The sequence below is a fragment of the Columba livia genome, chromosome 2, assembly GCF_036013475.1.
Source record: "Columba livia isolate bColLiv1 breed racing homer chromosome 2, bColLiv1.pat.W.v2, whole genome shotgun sequence".
Lineage (NCBI taxonomy): Eukaryota > Metazoa > Chordata > Aves > Columbiformes > Columbidae > Columba > Columba livia.
Genome location: NC_088603.1, coordinates 1,953,829 through 1,974,504, shown reverse-complemented (window position 1 = coordinate 1,974,504; position 20,676 = coordinate 1,953,829). Strand labels below are relative to the sequence as shown.

At 47.7% G+C, this 20,676-nt stretch overlaps 1 protein-coding gene across 3 annotated transcripts in view; it reads left to right on the top strand.

Moving 5' to 3' along the window:
• The first annotated feature begins 4,033 nt into the window (after positions 1-4,033).
• Positions 4,034-20,676, top strand: part of PTH1R (parathyroid hormone 1 receptor) — a 131,047-nt gene continuing 114,404 nt past the window's right edge. The window contains exons 1-3 of one of the 3 annotated variants that reach the window (XM_065050222.1): positions 4,034-4,175; positions 4,611-4,768; positions 5,158-5,569. In XM_065050222.1, coding sequence (XP_064906294.1) covers positions 5,495-5,569 — 75 coding nt within the window. In that variant the 5' untranslated portion in view covers positions 4,034-4,175; positions 4,611-4,768; positions 5,158-5,494. Of the gene's footprint in view, positions 4,176-4,561; positions 4,769-5,061; positions 5,570-20,676 lie in introns of those variants that run through there. The other 2 variants (XM_065050223.1, XM_005512122.4) reach the window with 2 other exon arrangements.

Genomic DNA, 20,676 nt, shown 5'->3' with positions numbered 1-20,676 from the left:
CTGATGGTGTTTTCAATGCATTGTAGCACCCCTTATGTGTCACTGTTCTTGAGTCCATCTCCACAAACCCATCTCTGATGGCTTCCTCTATTCCACCTCTTTTCTCATACCTCCTTTCTGATGACATGAAAGCCACTGTCTCCCTGAAAGGAAACTTTAAATGAACCATTGACTTTTGGGCTGAAGGTTCAGAACTTGATCTTTCTTTCCCACAAGGCAGAACTTCAGGCAAGACCATCCAAGGCGTAAGGAGCTTTGAAGCAGGACAGCCTCATCCAGGTCACAGAGGTGTTTGGCAGCAAGGATGCAGAGATCCTGACCTCCACTGGTAAAACCAATATGGGTTGTTTGCTATGGGAATAGTGAACCACAGCTAAACTGAGGCACCAAGATCTAAACTGTGGAGAGGCTCATGATGGACCCTCATCTGTATTTTCATTTTGCTCTGACAGAGCTTTCCACCTTGGATTTTATCCATAAGACCCAGAGTAGATGTTTCCCTCAAGAGCCAGTGAGGAAGACATCACACACCGCTTTCACAGTCATTTCAGCCAAGAATTTTGACCTCAGCCCTGAACAAATGCTGTCAGACCTGAAGCATCAGCCTTTTTACTCCTTTGCTCACGTTAAAAGAAAGCAGTGACATCAAAACTCTCTTCTTTGCAACACATGTAAAACACACAAAGAATACGGCCAGAAAATCATGACAGTCATTTGGCCCAATGCACAAACTTGATGTAGCCAAAGGTCCTTCTTGTATATTTTGGCCTTGACTTTGAAAAAAACAAAAGGAATAGCCAAGTGGAAACAGGGCAGGAAAGGCCATCTGACCCTCCGCAACATTTGGTCATTGAACCGGCTTCTTACACAACATCAGATTTTTGCAACGTGGCTGCCAGCACCATCCATGTCAAACCTTTCCCTCCCCAATCAATGGCTTTGGCTGACATAAATTGCAATATTTTGCTGAAGCTGAGTGACCCAGAAGAGAAAGGACAGGAGGCTTTTTATCCAGGACGGGATTTCAGCTCCTGCAGAAGGGAAGTGTTCACCCATCGGGGAAGAAAACAGTCCAGGGAGAGAAGTTTAATATAGAGCTGGTTCACAACAGCAATAATTTCTGGACAAAACGTTAGCCTGTTTAAATCTTATTTTGGATGCTGTTTTACCTCAGTAGAAGGATCGAAACATTTGGGGAGTTTTTTTGTAAGATGCTAGAGAAATGCATTTCAAGCTGTGCTATCCCCAAGCGTGTCCTTAAAATAGCAACATTACGAAGGTTTCTTTTAGTGCTGTACTCCTTGGTTCATTAGATACACGTTCATGGATACAATCTGAAAGAAAAACAAAACAAAAGTTAGATGTCCAAATTACCTTTGCCTTGATAGGAAGATAAGCCTGGGACAGATCTGCTGAGAAGAACAGAGTCCTCCAGCGGGAAGTCTTCCAAGCAGGGACCTCACACACTCGCATGCATCATCCCAAACAAAAGCAGGCATCTGGACATGCAGAATAATTCATCTCACTCTCAAAAGTCTGTAGAGAGATAAAGGATCCTCTTGTAACCATGGCAGAGAGTGTACACAATGTTTGGGGATAACGGGAGATGAAAGAAGCATTTCCCTGGAGCACCTGCTCAAAAATAAACAGTGGAGCTGTTTATGGTCTGACCTTGCATAAATCACAGTTTTTTGAGGATGGTAAGGCCTAACACTGCAGGGTCTTACCCTCTGCACTCCACAAGCCAAGACAGGGACCCTTTTTATGTGAGGAAAGAACCAAACAGGTTGTTTTGGAGTCACGTGAATGTTAAAGATGCCCACGTGTCCACCTCTGGCACTGGGAATCCCTGGACATGATTCGCTGTGACTTAACGGGACATCTGTATCAATCACCCACACAGTCCTGCCTTGCCCAGAGGATAGAAGAGAAGGTGACGAGATGATCAGGGTGGCATCCAAGGGGAAGTCTCCTGTAGACCTCAGCTCATCAGCAGCAGTGGCAAAAAACTACATGAGTGATGCTGAGCTGTGAACTGAACATTTGACTGATTCTTCTGGCTGTGTTTGAGAGAGGGATGGGGCTTGTGGCACAACACCTTGTCCATCCTCACTTATGCCTTGCACTGAGCGGTTTGGGAGGAAGGTTACAGATACCACTTGGGGAAACTCACCTTTAGACTTGGCTTCAGGGTGTTTGATGCGCATTCCTCAAAAGAAATAGCTCTAGCCCTTGCATTTCCCATCCTCCCAGAAGAGAACAGGCAGGGAGAAATGAATCATGCCATGACTGCTATACCGGGCAGGGGGGCTGACTTTGGATCTAGGGAGTCCTGAGGTGCGAGGTTATTATGTTTGTGAGTAAAGGGGATCCAGGAAAACATCCCTCATAGTCTTAGTGACCACGAGAGCAAGACATGGCCAGATTTCCCTGCTGTACTTGTTGGGAAAGCTTTAAATTGAGAATGGAGGGAAGGAACAATTTCCTTCTTGTGCAGTTTCAGCAGTTCAATAGTATCTGCCTTTAATCATTAAATGATTCAGGGGAGAAATATCAGCCCAGAGACATCCCCAGTTGAGTCCTGCACCCTGCAGATGGGGGACTGAATATAAACAGGGGACCAAAGCCTGGATGTTTCCATCCCCTAAACCATGTTGGATCCTGGTTTATTTACACCACTTCCTCCTCCTGGTAGTAGCAAGAGGTGGGGGCATTTTAATATATGAGGCTTTTCCCTGCTTCTCCCCTCTCTCTTAGGAAAAAATAAAAGGCAAGGGAGCTGCATTGGGGCCCCTGAAACTTTGCAGTGGATTTTTTTTTTCCTTCTCCTTCTCAGAATGACTATAGAGCCCTGAGTACATATTTGCTCAGTCTGTCCCCTACACTTAAACACACACAGATGCTGGGATCCCCTGGGGACAGGGGTTCGCCTACCCCCAGTCCCCCCCCAGTGAAGGGCAGTGGGCAGAAGCAAACCAGAAACAAACCCCAGCAGAGGTGGAAATACCTGCCCAGGCATTCCACAGGGAACTGCCTCTCTAATCACCCAAACGCACACATTTCTTGAGCCTCTCACCCCAATAAATATCTTTTTAATCCCTGCTGCAAGAGCTATTGAAAAACAAAACAGATTTGGGATTAGCTTGAAGGTGGGGGGAATGGGGTCGGGTGGTTTTGGCCTTACTGATTTTAAACCCCCCACTCTCAGCATCCCCTTCCCCATTTCCCCCCCACCTCTTTATTTCCCCCCCAACTGGAGGCGTGTGTGAGCCGGAGGGAGGGAGGGAAGGGGGTGGGACAGGGGTGGGGACAGCGGGGTGGGATGGGAGGGATGCAGGACTGACCCCGCGTTTCCCAGCCCATCAGAGGCTGGATACGACCAACCAATGGGGTCCTGGCTGGGGGGGTAGGGGGGGTATTTTTATACCTGTGTCACTCCCCCCATAGCTGGGTAGATCCGCTCAGGCTGGCAGGGAAAGGCAGAGATTTGCGAGGAGGAGGAGGAAAAGATTGCATCAAGAGCAGAACTCTGTTTCCCCCCCTCTCTCTCTCTTACAGGAAGCCCTACTCTACCTTAGCCTTGGAAAGAGCCCCTTTTCATAAAATTAGCTGAAGGCACCTATTCACAGCCATGGGGCTGTGAAAAAAAAAAAAAAAAGAAGCAAGCAACAAACCGACTGTAGAGTTTTGGCCTTTAAATTTTTTTCCTCTCTTATTTTATTTTTTTTTTAATTTCTCCGCAAAAAAAAATAAACCAGAAATGCACAACACAGCTCCACTCGGCGAAAACTTGATGTTTTTACCGTCTGCTCTCTGATAGATCTAGAGAGGGGGTTGGCTTCTTTTTCTTTGCTTTTCCCGTTTAGCTCCTTCTAAATATCCGCTGCTTCTGCAAGCAAAGGAAAATAAGGAAGACTTGACTTCCAAAGTTCCCCCAATGAGTCAGCGCCGAGCCGGGTGTCTGCCTGTGTGTGTTCGCCCGCCTGTTGCATCCTTGTCATGATTTTTAGCCCCCTCCCCTCCTCAATTCTCCTCCCACGTCTTAAAAATGATAAGGGGATGGCTGATGGAGCCTGCTTTTGGCTCTAAAAACCCCCGGCAGCTCGTAGTTTTATGAATGAAACCGCCTGGCTGAGCTGGGAGTAACATCCTCGCCCTCAAACTCCGAAAAGCTGGTGAAATGCAGGAGGGGAAGGGGGGGACGCGGTGGGGTCGATGGGCTCCGGCTGGCGATGGGGGCAGCGGGGACCCCCGAGGGGGGGGTCAGCGGTATCGGGGACCCCCCTCCCCATCCCCGGCCGGTCCTCAACCAGCTTTTGGGGGGGCTGCAAAACTCCGGCTGCAGGAGGCTCCTCCTGGCCACGGGACGGCAGATTCTGCGCCCATGCGGGTGCGAGGGTGGAAAAGTAAATAGAATTAAAAAAAAATATAAAATAAAAATCAAACCCAAACCTCGAAAATTTCGCGGAGTAAGTGAAAAAAAAATCAGTTTTGCCGCGGGAAAAGAAAAAAAAAAAAAGGCTAAAATAAGCTACTTAAAGGGGGTGGGGGGAGTGATCTCTCAGCCCCACGCTTTCACGCCGGACTCAATCGGCTTTTTGAAACTGCAGATCCTTTGAGACACAGAGGGAGAGAGCAGCAAAAAATCCCTGTTTGTAACCTAAACGCGCTGCAACCTGGAAGGCTGGCAGAATAAACCTATTGTGGAGCTGAAACGTGCCGGGATATACAAGCGAAAAACCCCCAGAGTACCGCTGTTTGTGAAAAGGTAATTGCTAAGTGAAAATATTTCCAAGTTTTCGCTTTTTTTTTTTTGTTACTTTCGACTTTGTGATTTGTTTGCATGCAGAAAAGAGGAAAAAAAAAAAAGTGATTTTTTTAAATTTATTTTTTTCCTCCCCAAACCCTTCTGAAACCCAAAAGATAAAATTACTGGATCTAAAAATAAAGCAGTGGTTAAAAGCCTCCCCCACCCTCTCCAATATCCCACCCCTTCCACCCCTCTCACGCCTTCTCCCTCCCTCCCTCCTCTTCTCTCCCTCTCTCTGTGTGTTTGCGTTTGACAAAGAAATTATTTGAACTTCCCACTGCCTCATAAAAAAGGAAACAGAAGAGCAGTTTTGACATATGGATGTGATTTTTTCTGCTCCGAGACAGATGCACGCGGAAAACAAACAGCACCAGGGGCTGCGGCTCTGAAGGGAGCGAAGTTGCTCCCGCTTCACATGGGCTCCTTGGCTGCATTTCGGGAGCTGCCCAGATCTCCAGCCATGAGAAAACGAAGCAAAAGACCGGGGTTTCTCGTCACGTGCCTTTCTGGCTAAAAAACTCTGTAAACAAACAAACAATCAAACATAAATTCTGGAAAAGGTGGGGGGTGGGGGGGGGACGGGAGGGGAAGAAGGAGAAATCATCTGCTAAGCGGAGCGTTTGGAGACCTCTCGTCCTCCGACTTCCCTGAGCAAGCTTGGATGTTGGAAGAAGCCTCTTGGATATGGGATCATATCTGGTTTATCACAGCCTGGGTTTGATCCTCTGCTGCTCTGTCTTGAGTTCAGTCTACGCTCTGGTGAGTCCCTCGAATCTTTTCCCTTCTCGTTCTTGAACGCTCCGCGCGGTTGTTTCCTTGATGAGTAATTCGCTGTATCAAGGATTTATTTAGAAGGCTGAACACTGAGGTTTTGGGGTTTTTTTTCAGCCCGGTGGCTTATTTTGCTGGCAGATAGTGTGTGCAGTTGGTCTCCAGAGTTGCTGCATCAGATGAAATTAAAATGTCTGTGCTTCCCGAAGAGTTTGAATCACTTTTAAACCCCTCCGGACAGGAACGCGTGCAGTTTGACAGGGCTCTGGGGAAAGCATTTAGACGATAATTTCAAAGACACCTATGGGCAAAGGGCAACTATTATTTTTCTCATACATATTTTTTTCTTTTAATGCACTTCCCTCCCCAAGATGACAAATCTAATCTTCTAAATCTGCAAATCTGCTTAATCTCAGCATAACAGTGCCTTCCTCTTTGGGATTAAATTTAGAGAGGACCTTAGAGCGCAGGGCTTGTGGACAGTTTACACTCAGGAGTATGAAAGTAGTATTAACCCTTTGCTACTTGGCCTGTTTTCACCTGTTCCTGCACACATGGAGAGAAAATATCTTTCCAGAGGCAGCAAAAAGGGCTAAAGTCTGTCAAAATTTCCTTAATGGTGGTGATGGGGAATGGGCTAAAATCTACAGACACCCCTCTGCAGCCCCAAGTGGTCTCCAAAGCCCGTCTGCTGAATGGATGGGACATGTCATCCAGAATCGGCCACCAGATATTAACCCACGGACAGACACGCTGCTCGGACATGTGCTTTCCTTGCTTTCTCCATCCTTGGAATTGCCACCATTGCTGCCGTTTCTTGGTGTCTTCTGACGTAGGAAGGGACACGACCACCACATAAAGTGGTGTCTCCATCCCCACAAGGGATGGAGATGCACCCAGTTCCTCCCTGACCCTCCAGGAACCACCACTCTGTCACCTGGGCTTGGTAGGAGCTTCTTGAGACCCTGTGCAGGGTCGGTAGGGGGGTATTTCCCTCACACACATCCAGCATCACGCCGGGGAAACATATCAATGAACAAGAAGAAATAGCCCCTTAGAAAATAATCATTGTTGCAGCCCATCCTCATCTTGGTCTCACTCTAAGCTCAAATATTTCAAAACTCAAAGAATATCAGGGAAGCTGAGGGGACCGCTTGTAGTTTTGTCAAGGTGTTAGTGTCGGTTGAGGTTTCTCTGCTGTTGTGGGGTTGGATTAGCTTCTCCATGACCACTTCTGACTTTGGGGATATATCATGACAGGGTAGGTCTGTAGCACCTGCTACCCTCCCACCTCCCCAGCCCTTTGATCGCTGAAGTCAGCACCAAAATTCCTCTTGGCTTTGGTGTCCCCGATGGCACCTGCAAACGTCAGGTTCGTGAAACACCCAGAGTGGAGCTCAGCAAACTTAAGGATCCAGAAAAGACAGGCAAGGGCTGCTGAGCGTATCTCCAGTCCCGTTCCCAGTTCACTCCCCTTTTCCAGTACATCCCAGTACCTCCAGAAAGCGCAGACGACCAGCCAAGTGAATCAAGGATCAGCCGTCTCATGTTCCTGTTGGGTATTTTGATTTTAATTTTTGATAGCCCCATTACAGCAGACACTTTCAGATCACAAGATCTGTGATTTGCTGTGATGGCCGAAGCAGCCGAACGTGCCCCCGCACATCAGAGCGAGCTGGGTTTGGGTGTAAATCAGGAACAGCTTTACCAGAATCACAAAGAGGCAAAAAAAACCCAGGAAATTTGCTGTGAAGCGCTAGGTGAGGAATACACAAGAGTGTTTGTTGCATTTCCAAAAGCCTGATGCCCTCCTGTACTGATTCAGGGTCCTGCTTCTAGAAACCCCATTCGGTTTAATTAGGCCCAGGCTGAAGTTCATGTTTCAGATACTTTTCTGGCTTTTCAAAGCCACTATTGACAGCTGAAGGAGTTGCCAGAAGGTTTGAAAAGTCGTCCTGACAATTCAGAGACTGCAGAGATGATGTGTGTCCCTTCTGGCATCCACTTAGGCAGAATAAGAAGGTCAGCCCCATATAAACCCTTTATACAGAGACTTGGGAGGCAGGGAATAACTTGCAGTGTTTTTTTGCTGTTGTTTCTTTCCCAAACTAACTCAATTTTTATATGAACTTAAAAACACCATATGGTATTGACTGCATGTTTCAGCACAGTGATGTCTTAGTTGCAACACTATAAGAAAGGTCATATGTATATTTATTATTTGGCTAGCAGGTCTGCGTGTGGTTTATGTGCTGCTGCCAATAAAAGTCACCAAGTGCCTCTGTCCTAGAAGCAACAAAAATCAATGAGGGTGGCTGTAGAAGGATGGGGATGCAAGGGTTTAATTTAGAGACATGCTTCGTGGTGGCTTTGCCTAAGCTAAAAGTGGTACCTGACCTTTCAGTCTTCCAGCAGACCAAAGCAAAGCTCTGTTGTGGCATTGGAGTCAGAAGGATTCCTGCAGTCCGCTCAGAGCTTCAGGGCACAGTTTATCTGTCTGAGGCTGGAGGACTTAGATCTTGAGAGCCGTGGCTCTAATCGTTGTGCTCTTTGCAGCTCCATCACTTTGCATCTGAGAGCTGGTGATGCTGAGATCGGGCAGAGCATGACGCATCCTAAATCTGAAGCTGTCACTCCTGTTATTCCTTGTGTCAGCCAGCAAAGGTGATAGTAAAGATTTTTTGAAACAAGAGTGCTTAAATAAGCCTGGGAAATGGTTTCTTTGATTGTCTGTGTCATCGTGGGGCAGCTGAATCCCTTCTCCACAGCACACGGGCTGCGTGTCCCTGAATTAAATGTAAACCAGGGTGGGAAATTCAGCACAGGGAAAAATGCTGTGGGAGCAAGTTCTCTCAGAGTTAAAAGTGTCTGTGCAGAAACTGTGGATTTCCAAGAGCCTGTGGCCATGCAAAATCCACAGTGAGATCAGCATCCCTGTCCTGAGCTTCTGAGGGGCAGCTGAGAGGGACAGGCTTTGATGTAAGATAAATTGATGGGTGAAGCTCTGCTCTCCTCCAACTCCCTGGAAATTCAGAGGGGCCCTACCCCAGCATTTCCCTGAGAATATCATGATTAACACCTGCCTAAACAGTGAAGGGAATCTGGCTTGCTGATTAAGTGCTCTGTGCCTGAAATCTGGCATGGTGAAGGGGAAATTTGGGTTAATTCTGCTGTTTGGTCTAAAGGCCAGACGAGTAAGACTGGCCCAAGCCAGATCGCCCTGCAAACATGGACTTGAAAAGAAAATGCATGTGAAAGGAGCCTTAAAAGTAGGGCCTGACATTGGCAAAGAACAGGTATTTAAGATATAGGTGCAGAAAAACCTCCCTGTGTCCCACCTTCCATCAGAAAGCTCCATGGTTTGCTCCCATGGTTTTTACTCAGTTTCCTTCTCTTGTCTCAGCCTGGAAGCCCCCAATCCAATTGTCACTGAAGGAAATATTCTTAATAATAATAATAATAATGAAAATAAAACCATCAGCCTTCTGCAGGACTTTGGATCTCAATAGCTCCATTTTGGGAAAGGGGCATCAGCCTGAGGTGGTTGCAATCAGCTGAGCCCAACATGATGCGGGGAAGCAGATACATGCGAGGTATGAAACGGGTAGCAAAGGGGATCCCCACTTTAAATTACTGAGAGAGTATTGCCTTTTGGCAGTGCTTGATGCCTTCCAGAAGGTGCTGCACATTCAGGGGGTGCATTTTGGGAGCAGAACGGTCTTGACCCCTCCGTGTTTGCTGCAGCCTGTGATTCCCCAGCCCTGGCCCCACTCAGGTTGCTCAGGAAATGCTGAAGTTTCCCTTTGAATTTGCAGAGAAGCTGCAGCAATCCCCCAGAAGTTCAAGGGGTGTCAGGTGGGGATTTGGAGACTTTTTTTGCAAGCACACCCCAAAACAGGGACAAGATCAACCAGGTGCCCTGTAGAAGGGTTGTAGCCCTTATTTCCAAGGGATCTGCATCTTCACCAGCACTGGTGTTAATCTCCAGTAGGAGGGTTCGATATACATCAGAAAAACTCTCTTCTTCAAACCAAAGCAATTCTTGGGTCACCAACCAGCAAAGATCCTGGTGCTCAGGCAGCAAAGCAGCTGAATTAAGGAGATGGTGGTTGGTGTGTTGCTCTTTGACTTGTCTCTTGTTCCTTTGATCAGACCCACATCTTCAGGGATCTGGAAAAGGGAAGGATTTGAAGTGAATGATTTATAGCTGGAAGGGAAAGATAATCCTATTCTGCCTCAGAATATGTCCCATAATGAAAAGAATAATAATAATAAAATATAGAGATCCTTCAAATCCCGACTAGCTGTCTAACTTCATTAAATAAAGACAGGCTCCAAGTGCAGGGAAACAAGGTCTAAAATGTTCTTTTCTCCACACGCTTGGGAATGTGCCCATCCCTGCCCTGTGTATTTATGAAAGATATGATTTTTGTTATTGTACTTTGGGATTAGCAGATATCCCTGGACTATAAAACACTCAACCACAAAACATAAAGCAAACAAGCCTCCGCATCAGGGTAGTGCATGGGCTATGATTTCATCCCAGCTGCCCGGTGCTAAGTCTGACCTGAGCAAGCTGGGTTTAGTGTGAGCTCCTTGCATCGGGAAGAGGAAAAGCAACAGGGCAACTGTGAGCACAGAGGGGGTCAAGGCTGGAGGAAATGAAATCTGAGGTGCATCTTTTAGGTCCAGGCAGTTGTTGTTTGGCTTCTGGCCTCCTAGAAATAACCCTAGAGTGGTGCTTTGAGATCAGTGGGATTATTTTGGCTAGGGCGTTGTGTCTGCAGTCCTTGCGAGGGGTTCCCTCAGCCCAGACAGCTCGAGCAGAAACAGCTGCTGCCCCTGCCACCCCCACCCTGCGCCCCCGTGTCCCTTTGAAAAATGATGCTGAGAGGCTGAGAGTCATCCCAAAGCTGTGTGTCTCCTATCGTCTCATTTCCCGGGATGGATGTCCTGATAAGGGACTCTGCAAGGGTATAAAGATGCTGGCTGGAGGATTTCTGTCTGCTTGGGAACGCACTGCTCAGCCCCTCGGTCAAATTCTGCTAAAATCATTCCCCAGGTTGCCAAGTTATTTGGGGCACAGACACTGCACTCATCACACTGAAACCCCTAAATCGCAACTGTTGTCAGGCAACCTCCAACCAACAGTGTGGGATGAGGTGGTAAAGCACCCGGCACTGAGATACAGGGCAGGGAAAATCCTTCTTCTTGGGGTCAGTGGCTCCAGCTAAACTCTGCAGTCATTGAATCTTTGTGCCTAAAGAGCAGGAGGAGGGAATAGCAGAGCCAGACTACAGCTGCCTCCGACTTAAACCCCTCCTGGGAACTGGTCCTTTGTTGCTGCCAAGCAGCTCCATCCTCATCCCGCACCGCTGGGACAGGGAGATGAAGTCTGACGCATATTTAGGTTCCCACTAGACTGTGCATTTTTCCAGCCCCATGGCTGTCACTGGGCTCGTCTCAGCCTTTTGAGCTCTAATGCCTCCGAAACCCCTCACCCTCTCACGCTGTCCAGATCAAAGGAAGAAGCCAGCAGGGATCCCCCACCCTTTTGGATGGGCTGTTTCTCCACAAAAGGGCAAGTGTAGAGGGGTTTCTCTGCTTAGCTTCTGCTGTAAGTGAAGTTTTAGCATCTCTTAATTACTAACCTTCACAAAAACAACAGAAAAATGTGTTCCTTAGGGCAAGCCCTGACCGAAAGGAAGAACTCAACAGAAGCAGCCTGTGTTAAAGATTAGACCATATCAAAGCTATTTTGGCCTGATATAGAGAATTTGCTTTCTCCCTCTGCACCCACTTGGCTGCTACAATATTTAGGTATTTTAACCCATAACATCTCGAACTTCAGCCAGCCTTGCAAGACCTGGTGTACTAAATAAGTTTTCTGTGTTGCACCTTTCATGGCAATAAGCAAACTACACTCGGGATAAAATTCAACCAGCAGAATGTCTGCTGGGTCAGACCTTGAGTTTTCCCATCTTGTGTCATGGGAATAAAACACCTAAACTTGTGCTTGAGGTACCTGCCTTGGCATTAATCCCTTTATTTCCACTGAGGCCAGGTTGACTCTTGTCAGTGAGTAGAAGGGTTTTGTAGTTTAGGAGCCTCAGCTTGGATTGACTTCCAGAAACCTGATTTTCAAGAAAAGAAAATTTTGGAAAATTTTTCCTTTCAAGAAAGGAAACTGTTGGCTCCCTCTTCTCAGGTTGTACTTTGATCTTCCTGTAACACAAATCCCTCTGACTCTATTCAGGTGATGGTTTGGTTGTTGAAATCTTATGTGAGGCTGCCCTGTCTTTCTGGCCATGTGTTTTTCCCTTTACCCAGCAAAGCAGAAAGTGGATTTCTCTGCCCCTTTTCCTTTTCACCCCTCCAGCATCCCTGGTTCAAGGAATTTCAGCAGTGTCTGCTCCCACCTACCTCCTTCCCTCCTGAATATGTGCACTCCACCATGAGCTGATTCAGCTCACTGATCTGGCACAAAACTAACCCAAGATGGCAAAAAAAAAAAAAAAAAAAAGAAAAGAAATGTAGGAGAAGGCTTGTGTCTGGGTCTGTGAATAGTATCTGCACAGCAAAGGCTTGGATGAGCCTCCCAAGATGTGCTAGGGAGAGACTGGGTCACAGAGCAGGGGACGAGAAGGGATGAGCAGCCAGCAATGTGTGCAGGTTTGTCCTGACACCATGGTTGTACAGTCACACAGAATCACACCAAGTGGTTGGGGTTGAAGGGATCTCTGGAGATCTCCCAGTCCAATCCACCTGCTAAAGCAGGTTCACCAGAGCAGATCACACAGGATCATGTCCAGGCAGGTTTGAATGTCTCAGAGGGTCTCCTCTGAGATGCCAGGTTCTAGCATCTCAAAGGAAAGAAGTTTCTCCTCACGTTCAGATGGACCCTCCTGTGTTTCAGTCTGTGCCCGTTGTCCCTCACTCTGTCGTTGGGCACCACGGAGCAGAGTCTGGCCCATCCTTTTGACACCCGCCCTGAGATATTTATAAGGCTCAAAGTGAGCTCAGAATAGGCTCAGTCCTACTTCTGAATCTCCCCTCCATCAGCCACACCATCTGATGGTTAGCACACTTCTTGGCAGAGTTTTCATCTGAGCAGATGAGTCCTGCAGACAGTGCCAAGTGGTGTAGCCGGGCAACATATGTCAGGGGTACTGGATACAACTACCCTCTTTTTTTGGAGAAAAATAAGTTTAGCCTTGTAGACGTGAGATGTGCTGTGCCACAGGGACAGAGGACAGGAACCAGGCCTTGTATTTAGCAGTATAAACAAGGACTTCCAAGATTCAGAAGTGGCCCAGACAAGCTGAGATATGACAGAGTTCATAGAATCATAGAACAGTTTGTATTGGAAGGGACTTTCAAAGCTCATCCAGTGCCACCCCTGCCATTAGCAGGGACATCTTCACCAGCTCAGGTTGCTCAGAGCCCCGTCCAGCCTGGCCTGGGATGTCTCCAGGGATGGTTCATCCACCACCTCTCTGGCCAACCTGGGATAGTGTCTCATCACCCTCATTATAACAAATTTCTTCCTCATGTCTCGCCTGAATCTCCCCTTCTTTTGTTTAAAACCATCACCCCTTGTCCTATCGCAACAGGCCCTGCTAAAAAGGTAAATGGTCAAGCCAAACCATTCTTCCTGTGTCCAAGTTGAGGAAGGTGTTGAGCCAGGCAGAACTAGACAACACAGCCATTCTATCCTCAGTCACCTCTCTAACCCTATCAAAGTGCAGAACAAATGAACATTCTGAAGTCCAAAGGTATTTGTTGCCTTTGAGTCTTCTCACCCTAACGACCCCAAGTATCAGCTGTCTGTCAGATAAGGGCAGCTCGTCAAAAGGAGACTTGGCCTCTTGAAAAAGACCTCCTCCTAAATCAGTGTCTGGAGATAGGAGTTGCTGTTTCAGCACACAAAGCAGGTTGGTTATCTCATTTTTCACATGGCTGCCCTGTTGCTCATCAGGGCTCCTCGCTGTTATCTTTACTTCAATCTCCCTTCTTCTCTCTCCAAGCATTTCAGTGTATTTATCTGCTTAGCGTTGCCACATTGAAAGCAAGAAGCAGCCTCAATTGCATCTGTAAAGGCAGGTTTGAAAGTCACTAGGTGTCCTTAGAAAACCTTTTCTTCACTGAACTTTGGCTTGGGACCTAAATGTTTATTTTTTATTTTTTCTGTATGTTTTAACAGAAAAGTGAGTGGTGTGCAAAACCGAGCTCATGCTTGCTGCTGGTTTAGGGATGAGGAACTTTATAAAGAGCAGCAGATGGCAGGGAACTACCACCTCAGGCACATGGCAGAGCACAAATGACAGATTAACTGAGACTCACTGAGGCTTTGGGGGATTCTGCCGCTGTTTAGGTCTACTAGCCAGTCATTTCATCATCATCTTATTGCCTTGATTTATTCACTTGGTTTATATGCCTTGACCATTCAAGGGATTGCAGCATCTCAGGAGAGCCCTGGGCCCATCTCATACACTAATCAATGGAATGGTGCAGGTAGCAGACACAGAGTGGGACATTTCTTAGCTCGGGAGGGAAAGGAGGGTTTGAGAAGCTGGAAGCACCCTGGTTCTGCTTTACCCAGGAAGGCTGGGGCTGCTGGACCCCAGAGCTTCATTTAAACGTGATTTTGTTCCCATTTTCCTGCACTGTGCTTTTCCCCTGCCCTGTCTCCCCATCCTGTGTCATTTCTGTCACCGTCTTTGGCCTTTCATAAGGCCAGGAAGAAAGAAAACCACATTTTTGACCAAACTGGAATGTACAGGTAGTCGACTCCCTGTAGGTACGTGGAAGGACAAGAGGAAATGGCCTCAAGTTGCACCAGCAAGGTTTAAATTGGATATTAGGAACAATTTATTTCCAGAAAGAGCTGTCGGGCATTGGAACAGGCTACCCAGGGCAGTGGTGGAGTCACCATCCCTGGACATGTTTAAATGATGTACACATGAGGTTCTCAGGGACATAGGTTAGTGCTAGAGTTACGTTATGGTGGGACTCGATGATCTTGAAGGTCTCTTCCAACCTAAATGATGCTGTGATCTCCTCCAGGAGCAAATAGCCAGAAGCCTCTTTTGTTTTGCAAAGATACAAATCAAATTCCAAAATTCAGTGAAACCACTGGATTGATTTCCACAAACTTCACATGCTATTTCCATCTATCCCATTTTTATTTCCTAAACCCATGCCTCCCCTCAATGTTATTTTGATTTTCTTCTCAACTCCTACATCCCAAGCCACTTCTCCTTTCAGACATGGAGCAACTAGAACTGAAGTAGCTTTGAGACACCAGCTGTGGCGAGTGATTGCAAGGAAATGACCTGTTTCTCCTGGCTCTACTTGAAGAGTAAGATCAATAAAGCAACATTTAGTAGCATATCTATTTAATGGTTAGCAATTTCACTCAGCTCAATAAAAACAGAGAACAAAATAAGATTAAAGTGGGAGGAAACTGACAAGAGATGGGACTTCAAAGAGACGACCAACATATAGAGCTTCAAAAGCTAGAATTGCTGAGTTGTCAAGAGCCATAAGGTTATGAAACTTTTTAACCTCTCAGAGTTGATATCCCTGAAGGTTCCTCTGAGCTTGTGTTTTCTTCTAGTGCCTTTGAGGTTACACGCACTGAATTTCTTGCCCTAAAATGGCCTCTTCAGTAAGGAGACGAGACCAGGAGTTGGGATTTAGCTCTGCCTTGGACCTTCTGTGTTCTTTCATGCATTTCTTGTTCTTTCATGCATTTCTTGTTCTGCATGTGCAGCAATGGAACATTGAACTTGTGGGGAGTGAAGGTGGAGTCTGTGCATCTGGTAACACGGTTTATTTTTATTGTTCTTCCCAGAAAAGGGTAAAAGAGAGAGAGATTACGCTATAGGCACTGAGGTGGAAACTTTTCCCCAGTCTGAATAGCCATGGTTACTAAAACACACACCAGTAGGTGGTCAGAGGGTCTGATGCACTGCATGTAACATAGCCATGGCTTATTTTCATTTGTGCTAAGGCACCAGGACTGTTTACCTAGGTTAGCCACTGCATGGGAACCACACAGAATAGCACTGATTTTCCATTAGATGCCAGCAATGGGTGCTTGTGCATCTCCAAGCTGCCCCATATCCTTGGGGGACCCGCTCAGCCGCAGAGCATCCCACCACACACCATCTGTGTCTGCATCCCATGGAATCTGGGTGGGCCTCGAGGTTTTATTTCCTCAGCTGACAAAGACACGGGGTTTGGTGCAAAACTGTTATGTATGTGTGTATATACAAGTGAGCGTGCGGATATAACTGTATGGTTGTGACTCATGCCGTAGCATTGTTAAATAGTCTTGGAGCATCCCACCATATGATCCCACTGCAGAGTACCAGCTTCATTTCCAATTCATTTCCCACTATGACTGATGTTTCTCCGTCAGCCTTTCACCACCACAATGAAGCGTGTTTGGGTTTTTTTGTCGTTTTCTTTATTTTTTGTTTGTTTCATTCCTGGGATCATATTTTCTCTGTGATTTGCCTTAACCTCATCATAGAAACCACAAAGCTCAAGAGGCCAGAGCCTTCTGCTGGCGTAAATCAGTGGTGTTCCTGTGGAGCGCAGAAGGGCCAAGAGCATCTCATCTGATGTCAATCAGTGTCACTGCAGGAAAATAAAGAGAGAGCCGAAGGGTAAATTGGAGAAACCCAACTGGCACATACTGGTCCTGGTCTCCTGGCCCTGGATTGCCTCTGGGTCGGATGACAAACCTCCAGTTTCCTGAAGCTTCTCCAAACCATGTTCGGCCATGCTTCAGTAGCTTCTTTTGTGGCTGGCTGCCTTGTGCAATGAATGCCTTCTTGAAAGCATTTAAGCATGAGCAATTTGGGGGGGATGAGAAAAGGGGGAGTGTTGCTCTTGTTTTTGGCTCTGGCGTCAGCGGGGAAGGTTGATAAGCATGTTGGCAGGCTGGATTTCTCAAACCGCAAGACAGGACTGAATTAATCTGTGGAACTGGGTCCACTCTTAAAGGATGCCAAATCGTGATGTCTGAATCTCTGAGATTTGAGCAAATTTAGCATCAGTGTTCAAAGCAGACTGTGCAATCAGTGATTGCCTTTGCTTTTCTGCTACTCAAATTTTTATACTGATTTTGCCCTTGCATCTCTTGGAGTCATTGACAATGTTGGTGTGATCAAAAAATCGAACTTTAAGTGCTTTTTGCACATATTTTGTAGCACTGGAAGTGGGAAACCAGGCCATTCAAAATTACAGCTACTGTGTACTCCTAATTTACTCTGTCATCAGCAAAAGATGACTCAGGTGCGTGGAGGAGCAGGGGGATGGGAGCGTGCTGGTGAAAATGGAACAGAGTCAGCCCTTGTTTTGCACCCAGGTAAGGATCCAGCCCTGGTTCTGTGCCAACAAGTCTGAACACAAGGAGGATCTCTGTAGGGGTCAATGCAGGCATGTGCTCGAATGACCTGACTCAGCAGTTCCTGGGGCAATAAGGGCTCTGGCTTACCCAGATAAGCAGAACGATGGCCAAGCCAAAGGGTGAACTGACTGACATGCCATGAACAGAGCAGGGTGGAGGAGACACCTGAGGTGAAGCAGGATCAGACAGCCCAGGTGGATCCCACTGTCCTTCTATTTACCATTTTTCTGGTTTCTGCTGACATGGAGGTGAATCACCCATCCCTCCTGTAGTTGCAAAGCAGCCAAATTCACTGCGTAATAGTTGTCAGTGTTTTTTCTGGGTGGTTGTAAGGGTGAGAGCCCATAAGGTCTGCACAGTAGACCTGAGCATGCAACACCTTTCCCAACCTGATGCCCAACTCCCTTCTGCTCTGCTGACAGTGCCAGACTTCATTATCAGCACTGTTAGTCCTCCAAAAAAAAACAATTATGCATTTTCTCACTGCTGTGGCAATAGCTTTTGCTTCTTTTCTGGATTTCTTTATTCACCACTTTGCCTCTTGGTAGCACCACTGTTCCTCACATTACTGCTGGCCCTAAGCTCTCAGCTTTCAAAACAGGCATCTAAAATGAAATGGAAAAATACTCCATTGGAAAGTACTGTCTTAGGCTTCAGAGTTAACACCCTGTAGAAAGTGGACCAAGCAAAGATTTGTAGTTCCTCTGAAAGCATCAAGTTGGGAAGCCCATGTTTCCCAGAAAGCCCACAGGGCAATGCAAAGCATAAGGAATTGGGAAGAGAAGGCTGTTTGACCTGTAAATTCCCAGCATTTTGTGTTTCCTCTTCCAGCCTTGTTGCTGTAAGGATGAAGGAAAGGAGTGTGATAGACACTGGAACAGGTCCCACACCTCCTACAAGTCACCTGTTCACAGCTGGCAACATGATGCCCAAGAAGGCAAAGCGGGTATCCCTGGATTGCTGGGATACAAAGAGGATATTTCTAGTGAAGACAGGTCATGAGATGACAAAACATAAGACCATTTTGGGGAGGGTCCAAGGCCCCAGCTTAAAGCCTTGGGTTGGTATTGGAACCCTGGAACAGGACAGTGGTTTGTACAACCGTGCGGGGAGGAGACATGTCCTATCCCAAGGTCTGGCACTGCTTTAATGGGGCAAGAGGCTCTTTTAGAACCAGCCAGGTATGTGGAAGCACTGAGGATCAGGGCTGCTCCTCCAGTCCAGGGAGAAGGATGCACAGGAGACCACAGGTGAGACTTTGGCACTGCTTGAAGAAACTCCCAGCTGACAGGGCTTTGCCTTTACTAATAAGAAAAAATGGGCAGGCCAGGGTTGCAGTGCTGTCCTGCAGTCCTTCATGATGTTCTACTGCCAGCACAGTCCCTGGCATTGCTTTAGCCTGCACCACCCCAGACAATGCTTAGGCACACTTCAGATGTATTGTGAGCTGTAGGACATGATTTGGATGAGGCCACACTGCTTTGGGAAAAAGTTATTGTAGACATATGAATGTGGGCATGGTCAAGGGGGACAGAGAGCAGGACCCAGATGATTTATCTTCTCACACAGGATCAGCTGAGGCTTGTGGTCCTGTGGGAAGGATCCAGTACTGCAGCAGGTTCCAGCCCAAGGGTGCCTGGCTGGATCCCTGTTACAGTCACATCTGAGGCATCAACAGCCCCAAAACAGGGCTCTTCTGGGACTCCCACCACCATCCACTGCCCAGTAGCCCTGGAGTGCAGGGATGCTTCTATTCCCACAGGAAAACGCGCGGATGCCTCATCGCAACACGCTCCATGGTTGATTTGGCTTCCTGAAATGGGTCACAGCCTCCACTTTTCACTCCAGGGACCTTCCTCCTCCCTTCTTTCCATGTCCCACCAAGGCATGCAAATCCACCACAGCTTTTCTCCCCGCCGTGCCTTCCCCCTTGACTCTGAGGCCATGGCTGCCCTCATCTCCAGGTGAGCAGCACGTCAAGCCCTCCCGTGTCTCCCCTCCATGCCCACAAAAAGGAGGAGACGAGGGGGATGCTGGAGCTGAGTGGCTGGAGCTGGGAGGACGTCACGGCCCAGAGCTGCCTGCACCACACTGAAGGTTTAATGTGCCGTAATCACAGAGCTGGCCTTGTTGTAAAGGCACCCAGACCATGCACAGCTCCCGGCTGCTGCTGGCAGCTCCCGCGGTCGCTGCCGGTTGGTTTTTTTGGAACAGATCCCCCCCCGGCCCTCCCCAAGCAAAGGGAGAGGGGATCTGCAGGGAGGAGAGGGCGAGGAGTGGGGTGGTGTCCTGTATTGGCCACCGATGCTGCCGACCCTATCGGTTTGTGAATTGGGACATTAATCAGCGTTACGGGGTCAGATACCTGTGGTTTGAGGCGTGCTGGCAGGGCTCAGCATCGCCGGAGTCCTAATACCACACACTGCTCATGAAAGAGCGGAGCTGCGACATTCCAGGAGGCATGGTGCTGGGAGGGATTGGGGACGGGCTCCGGAGGCGGCTGGCGATGGGGGTGGGAAGGGAAAGGAGAAGGGGAGAGGGCAAGAAAAAGGAAGAGAGAGAGAGAAAGAGAGACAAAAAGAGAAAGAGAGAAAGAAAGGGAAATAACCCCTCTGCATGGTTTTCCTGGCTGCTCTGCCTGCAAGAGGAAAGGGCTGTCTGCTTTATAACCTTCCTGCTGAGCCTTCGCCTTGCCTCTTGCATCCTCTATGCAGGGAGTTTTTTGCTCATCCCTTCCCACAAGTGCTGGCAAGAAACTGGGGATATGAGAGCATGAAAATTAACTTGACCAACCAGGCAGGACAAGTAGCAGGGGAGTGTGAGAAGGCAGAGCCCTAAAGGCTGGGCCCGGAGCTTGGGAGAGAAATAAATAGGATTCCTGTTCCTGGGAAGAGGGGACCAGAGGGGTCATGGCCCCTTCATTGTCCCTGTGATTAAGGCTGCTTTGCTTTCCAAGGCATCATGAAACAGCTGTGTCTGGCTTTCAAATGATATTAGGTGTTAGAAAGCCTAACAAAAGCTGTCAGTTCAGGTTTGGGTCCACCCAGGCAGCTTGCAGAGCTTTCCATGCTGGTGTCTCCCCACACATGACAAGACACCATGGGTGATCTCACAGGATGGGAGAAGATGAGGGGATCTGCTATGGCAAGTCATATGAAGACAGTGGTGTACCAGCCAAGGTGCAGCCACATCTGGGGACTGTTTCAGGGCTCCCATCCATCTCTCCATCCTCCCAGTCTCTGATAACACAAGCAGGAGAGCTGGCCCAGCCATGCCCAGCACAAGGCATCCCAAGGTGGGAAACAGATCTTGACACCACACTGCAAATGCACAAAGCTGGGGTAGTGGGGAGTGTGAAGAGAGACAGGTCTGTGCTCATGATCAAGACCTGAGCATGCTCTAAGGGATTTGTGGAGACACCTTGGCTATGCAAAGTTGTGTTTTCCCTTCTACCTCTGTTGCATGGAGGGAGGCAGGAGTCCCATAGCAAGCATGGCATTGACCATGACACCGTCAAGCTTACTTGGAAGTCAGATTAGATGGGTCCTGGAGAAAGCTCTGGGAAGACCTTACTGCAGCCTTTCTGTACTTAAAAGGGGCCTATAAGAAGGATGGGGATAGACTTTTTAGCAGGGCCTGTGGCGATAGGACAAGGTTTTAAACTAAAATATTC